This window comes from Vicia villosa, linkage group LG1, assembly GCF_029867415.1.
Source record: "Vicia villosa cultivar HV-30 ecotype Madison, WI linkage group LG1, Vvil1.0, whole genome shotgun sequence".
Classification (NCBI taxonomy): Eukaryota; Viridiplantae; Streptophyta; class Magnoliopsida; order Fabales; family Fabaceae; genus Vicia; species Vicia villosa.
In genome coordinates, this window is record NC_081180.1 from 146,095,059 (window position 1) to 146,102,584 (window position 7,526).

Sequence of the window (7,526 nt, forward strand, 5' to 3'; positions counted from 1 at the left end):
AAGTTTGAAATGAAGTACTTCGAGGAACTCAAGTACTTTTTGAAAACTGAGATAGCCCGTTTTAATAAGGAAATTTTCATCTATTAGAATATGTGTTTGACCTTTTTTTTCCCAAGAAAATTGAAAACTTGAACGCAAGCCTACAAGGGTTCTAACTAAACAAAATATAAGGAGAAAGTAGTCAAAGTTGACTAGTGTCAATATCATAAGTAAGTAGGATAGTTGAATCATCAAAGAAAAGTTGGATAATAGATTGATAACTACTATCTACATATCATTTCAACATCAACTAAAAGATATGTTAACAAATTATTTACCAAAAGAACGAGTCAACCAATTTATTTGTAAGTTTGAAATGATTGATATTCATTAATTCGCTTGAGAAGATATGTTGTAAATATTAGGTTATAAATAGTAAATTTATGAACCTTAATAAATAAGGTCATTAGATTTAGATTTATGTCTAAGCAACTATAAATTAAAACTTTAAAATATTGAAATACCTTTCTACATATCACAGCTCAAACAATGCTCCAACCCATCTCTTTTGGGATTTGTGTTGCATTCATGGAGCACAAAGTTACATGCTTTAACAGCCTCTTCTACTGTAAGATAGATCCAATTTTCCCCCATGTCCTTCTGAAAGTGAGATTTGTTTAGTTTCTTCATCACTTCACTTCCAGGGTTGACCAAAACAAGCTGCAATCATAGGAATGAAAATATTTCAAGGTTGATAAATGCTACATTGAATAGTCTAAAAGAAAGTTTTGGTTCATTATTAGTAATTGACACTTGAGAAAGAATTACTTGCTGCTCTCTTCTTTTAAAAATCTTGTTAATCTCTTCAAGCATACTTATTCCACTTGTATCAATATTTCCAACAGCTGCAAATAAAATTGCATCCCATGTTAAAGAGAAAATTCTAACAACCGTGTTTTGATGAATTACTAGCTATAAATTACTCATAACTCACCACTCATATCCATTATAATATATTTCAAACTTGTCTCCCCAATGGCTTTAATTCTGTCTTCCTCTTCATCAATCCATCTTGAGATTCTATAAACATTAACAGTTTTCTTGTGTGTTAAGTTACTCTAAACCAAAAAATTTACATACTAAAGAGAAAAAAATCCAATTGTAAGGTAGCTTACCTTTCTCTTAAATAGCTTGCATTGGCAAAGTAAATTGGTGCATCAATTTTTAGAATTAAAATTCCTGAAATACGATTTGCATTGGGATAATGCTCAATGTTTCTGTATATAACAGAATTTGGAATGTTTCCTAAAATAGATGTTTTCGGCCTTGCAATAAATAGAAGTAACCGAAGTACTGATATCACAACCTAAAATACCCATTCAAAAAAATACATTAGTTACATAAAATGACTCAGAACTGCGACAAAAAAGTGGTTATTGATGCATACTGCTATGACCAAGCCAATTTGAACACTGCCAAAGACAACACCAAAATATGCGCCAATGCAGACGACAAAGTCGAATTTATCAATCTTCCACAGATGGATGGCTGCTTGATAATCGATAAGTCCAGGCATTGAAGATAAAATTATGGCCGCTAGTACGGCCATAGGAGTGTAAAAGAACAAAGGTGTCAAAAATAAGAGTGTCAACATGATAGCAATTGCCATCACAAGGTTTGATGCTGCTGTTTTGCATCCAGCGTTATAGTTCACGGCCGAACGCGAAAATGGTCCTGAAAGTGCCATCATTAACTGATGTAGAAAAGATACACGCATATTTTTGTTTACATTTGGTAATGATGTTTAATTTACCTGTTGTGTGGTAGCAAGAGGTGAAAGAACCAACAACGTTCATGGTTCCAATAGCTATCATCTCTTTGTTGACATCAGTATGGTAATTTTTAGACATTGCAAAGCTTCTTCCCGCAGATATTCCTTCCTGAACAATATTATCAGTATTCAAGATTATTGTGTTAGGCAATAAAGGAAGGAAATATTGAGTTATTTACCGCAAGAGCTACAATGCCAACTATAAGTCCTGTTTTGATAGCTGTTGTCATATAAGGAGACACAAATTCCAATTTTGTGACTGAGACTGGGTTTAATCCTTTCTTCAATTCTCCAATCTGAAAAATTGTATGCCAATTTAACAAGAATTTTACAAAATTGAGTTTCAGTAATTGTATGTGAAAGATGAATTAAAAATTTGAAAACATAACGAAATATTTATAATATAAAAAGTAGTATTAATAATTTATTGATATAGTAAAACAATTTGATAAAATCATAATTAAACTTAAAATGGAGAAATGATGACTCACCACTTGAACGCCGTGGTTCTCGGCGTCACTGAAATAAACTAGTAAACTTCCTAGTATAACACACGTTAATGGCGTCATTGCTGATACCCAAAAGATTTTGGGTTGTTTTTTACTCTGCATTAATCAATTAACATTACAAATTAACCAAGGTTATAACATGTTATGTACTAGTATATTTGTAAAGATCCACAAGAGGTGGCACAGAACTCTCTAAGGATAGTCAGTATGATATGTCATCCTATAGGTTTCCTAGCCACCCATTTATTGAAACGTGTGCCTATATGTGTCGCTCGTTGCCTAGCTATATCACTCGTCCACTTATGAAAACGTGTGATGATGTGTCTCTATTCTATAACAGTATGGAAGAAGCATCAAAGAGAGAACATATGATCTCAAGTATAATATATAGTGGAATAACGACTCTCCCTCCTGAGAGAAACATGTGGTAATCACGTTCTTGAGTCTTAAAGATCCATACCAAATTGATCCTTATAGATGCCTTGACTATTGAGGAGAAAAGTAAATTCAATTCACTCATAAAACACCAATCTATAGAGTTTCTCAGCATCCCTTTATGAGTTTAATCTAACATCAGAGCAATGTCAAAACCCTCTGACAAGCCTACACGACTAGGGGTTGTCACTCATTATAGCAAATACATGTTATCATTTTAAGTTAAATAAATTAATCTAAGTAAATAGTAGTAGTATATGAATTAGTAAATTTTTATTTTTATTTTTATGATGCTGTAATAATTATAATTTTTATAGTATGATATGAAAATGAGTGTCTCTTATAGTGTCAAAGAATAAGATCCTTCTGATTGATTTGTGGATAGTATTACTAAGAAAGTGAATTATGGTCTTTAGAATTATTTTTAGATGGACACTAGGGTGGAACACATTCCTCTCAAAATTATATTTCTCAGGCTTTTTCCAATCTCCGAGAAATCACAGGACCAATGGACGAAATAGGTCGGTGGGATGATTGAGAGTTCATTTGGAATTTGAGGTGGATGAGATTATTTTGTTTATTTATGAGCAAACTTTGGTCTCAAATCTTCTTTTACTATCACCCCTGCCTATATATATATATATATATATATATATATATATATATATATATATATATATATATATATATATATATATATATATATATATATATATATATATATATATATATATATATCAAGCTATGGTAGATCTTAATAGTCCCCTCTCTCTGCCTCCCTCCGAGAGTTAGGCTGCCTATAGATATATCAAATTATGGTGGATCTTAATAGTCCCCTCTCTCTCTCTCTCTCTCTCTCTCTCTCTCTCTCTCTCTCTCTCTCTCTCTCTCTCTCTCTCTCTCTCTCTCTCTCTCTCTCTCTCTCTCTCTCTCTCTCTCTCTCTCTCTCTCTATATATATATATATATATATATATATATATATATATATATATATATTGCTATGGTGGATCTTAATAGTCCCCTCTCTCTTCCTCCCTCCCACCGAGAGTTAGGCTGCCAATAGATATATCAAGCTATGGTGGATCTTAATAATCCCCTCTCTCTCCCTCCCTCCAAGAGTTGGGCTCGACTTAAGCAATATAGTTAAAGTTCAACATATACATGGATAAATACTTTAAATTAACACTTATGATGAACAATTATAACAATTAAAAAAAAGAAACACAGAAAATATATAATGATAATTTGAGATAATATTTATAAGAAATTAATAATAGTAGTTTTCATAAAAAAAAAATGAATAACATAATAAAGTATGACATGTTAATATTGAACTTGATTTACCTTTTTAATAAAAATAGTTCTTAATTAATAAATATTAAAAGTTTCAATTTAAAAAATGAAAAGAGATGTTATGTTAAATGAAAGGAGCGGGTGATGAGTTTTCTTGGTGGGAGAAAATTATAAAAATTATGCTAATTAAAAGTTAAATAATAAGAGTAACTTGGGAAATTATTAAACTAATTTTGTTTTAGTAATTTAAACATCTTTTGTACACATTAAAAAACTATATGGTTAATTTGTAGAAAAAAATAGTTTTTAATAAATAATTATAAGCTTGTATGACAATAAAATATCGGTTTTGATCGTTTCATCACGAGTTTATAGTTTATTTTATTAGCTTCTAGTTTATTTTTCAAACGCTATTTCAAATAGTATTTTAATTTATATCTTATTATTTTTTCTTCTATTTTAATCTTTATTATTTTAACTAAAATTTACTATGATCATTTATAATTTATTTTAATTTAAAACAAAAAAATTATAAATTAAATTTTTTATGTCATTTTAATTTATAAACTAATTGAATCGTTAATTTTACCTTACACTTCAATTAGTTTATTAGCTATAAGTCATCAGCCATAAGTTATAAGCTACCAGTCATAAGTTATAAGCTATCAGTTATCAACCATTTATTATAAATTATAACCTATCAACTAACTTATTAACAAATCGATATTTTCATCAAAAGAGCCTAACTCTAATTCTGGTGACAGATTTTTAAATAATTTAATTACTTTTATATATAAGATATTTATTTTTAATACCCTATTGACAAGTGTTAGAAAGAGGTGTGTTAATATTATATATATATATATATATATATATATATATATATATATATATATATATATATAATTAATTAATTAAATCCAATTAATTGTTGCTAAGAAAATGTTATTGTCTATCTTATATAGAGTATATATTAGCTATAGGTAGGGGTGGCAAAACAGGTTGTGGTCCGCACACCTGCTATAAAATGACGGATTGGGTTGGAATTTTGGTTAGCCGTCCGCCAACATCCGCCAACATCCGCCCCGCCGAAACCCACCACCGGCCAATGTTCGTTTGGCCAAAATCCGCTGCCCGTCAAAGTCCGCCTCACCTATTCGTTCCGTCTATCTCGCCTTAAGTTTGACATTGTTTTAGTTAATTCTAATTCTTGATAGTTTAATTTATACATTTACTTGTAAATATATATGCAACATTTTTTAAGGAAATTTTGTTAAAGAGATGTTTTATAAAAAGTTGTTTAAAAAAATACGTGAAAAATTTAATTAATAGGTAAAAAAAGTCTATTAATTTATTAAAAAATAAAAAAATTAATAAAAATAGATGGGCAAGTCAGCCGTCCGCCAACCCGCCACCTTGACGGGGCGAGTTTGATTTTTAAGCCCATTTCGATTTGGCGGGCTTGTCCGCCCAGCTCTATCTTTTACGTGTATAAGACGGGGCAGGCGACATGTTTTGCCACCATTTACTATAGGTAAAGTAGAGAAGAAATTTAATCAAAACTGACTTCAAATTTCCATTTTCAGAAACACCTACCACATTAATCAATGGAAAAAACAAAATAAGTGTCAAGTTATATATCTAGATCATGCAGTGTTATATAGGTAGTGATAGTAATTGAGTATGACGAGTAAAGATCCACTCCATTTCTTACACTCCATTTCTTTACTATTACTATAGTTTTTTTTTGTATATTACACGTATTTCTAAGACATGTGACACATATTTATTATTTATTTAACTTTATGCACACAAAACTTTAGTAATGAAAAAGAAATGGCGTGTAAGAAATGGAATAGATCCTTACTTACCAAGTATCTTGTGAAAAGGAGAAAGAAAAGGAATACTAATCCCAAAACAGCAGTTTCCCACCTCCATAAATGAACTTGTGTAAAAACAGAACGCATGACTGAAATGAGATCAGCACCATGGGTGAAATGTTCAAGACCTAGCATTGATTTCAGTTGTTGCAGACAAATCACCGTGGCTGCTCCTCCCATGAACCCTACTATGGCTGCATGGGATAGGAAATCCACAATAAACCCTAACCTGCACCCCTCTCATGCTTTAGTTTTACTAATAAATTATTTAAAAAAAACTTAATTCGCGTTTGTTACAGTAATAAAAATGTGTCGTGTTAAGCCAACCCAATTGTTAGTTATGCTGGGATATCCGAATTTTTACCTAAAGAGGCCTAATGAAACTTGCATAACCCCGGCAAAGAATGTAGCCGTGAAAGCAAGGTGGAGATAAAGACTTGGATTTTGGTTTGGATCAACTTCACTGGCCAACATGGAACCCAAAAGAAGAGACCCAGCTGCCCATGTCCCAATTGCCAAATCTCTTGAACTACCCATCATAGCATAAATCAACGGTGGTATGAAGCTGGAATCTGCACAACATGCAACATATTTTAACCATGCAAATTTCATTCTCGTTTGAGTCGTATAAAATAGGTTAACTTACTTGGACAACACGCTAATTCAATGTTAGGTTTCTAAAACATTAAATTTCTAATTTTAATAAGTTATTTATTTTAAAACATCATAGAAGTTGTGGTACTCACATAATCCAAGAATTGGAGGGAGGTTGGCAAGTTTGGCATAGCTAATGCCTTGAGGAATAGCCAAACTAGCAATAGTGATCCCAGCTATGACATCAGATTTCAAATACTGAAAAGTGTAGTTTGGTGCCCATTCAAATATTGGAAATAAATATTGAAAACCAAGCACCAACTTTCTTGAAGCTGGTTGATTCTTAAACCTTCTCAATGGATCATCTGGAAAGAAAATATCTTTCATTGCATATTTCATATACTTCAAAAATGGCTGTGGAGGTGGAATTTCCACACGGTGTTCAACATGGCTCTCATCAACGTTATTCATGTTGATAATCTTCTCAAATATGATACTTTGTATATATAAGGTGCCTACTATGAAGAGGGTGCTTTTGTGAACAATGTTGACTAACAAAAATGGAGAAAATTAAGAAGAATGGGATATGGGATAAAGGAATCGAGAGAAGCAAATGAAAAAGTATGAAGGTAGTTGAGAGTTGAGACACTATGGTTGTTCATCATAACATGGCTTTATATAGTTTTTATTAGCATTTGGGCGTGGAAATATTTTATTTATTTATTTATTATTATTATTATTATTATTATTATTATTATTATTATTATTAATATTATATTATTATATAAATACATATTTTTATTTAATTATGTTAAATATTTATTAATTAAATATTTTAATTTATTAGTTGCCAAATTAAGTAATAAGATTGATTAAATTTTCAATTTAATAATTATTTCTTTAATTAATTAATATATTTTTAAATAATGAGAACTCATCACATGGACTTAATGCAAATTGCATTTTCTCTCCTATTATAAGAGACTTAAAACATAAAACATTT

General features: G+C 30.6%; 1 protein-coding gene across 1 annotated transcript; it reads right to left on the reverse strand.

Annotated features, from left to right (window-relative positions):
• Positions 1-278: 278 nt before the first annotated feature.
• Positions 279-7,139, reverse strand: LOC131618793 (sulfate transporter 3.1-like). Its single transcript, XM_058889951.1, has 11 exons — positions 6,676-7,139; positions 6,294-6,501; positions 5,921-6,158; positions 2,302-2,415; positions 1,990-2,106; positions 1,793-1,919; positions 1,427-1,713; positions 1,155-1,345; positions 974-1,059; positions 808-884; positions 279-699 (listed from the first exon to the last, which is right to left on the reverse strand). The coding sequence occupies exons 1-11, from the start codon at positions 6,992-6,994 to the stop codon at positions 508-510; spliced, it is 1,956 nt and encodes a 651-aa protein (XP_058745934.1). The 5' UTR covers positions 6,995-7,139; the 3' UTR covers positions 279-507.
• Between the last annotated feature and the right edge of the window lie 387 nt (positions 7,140-7,526).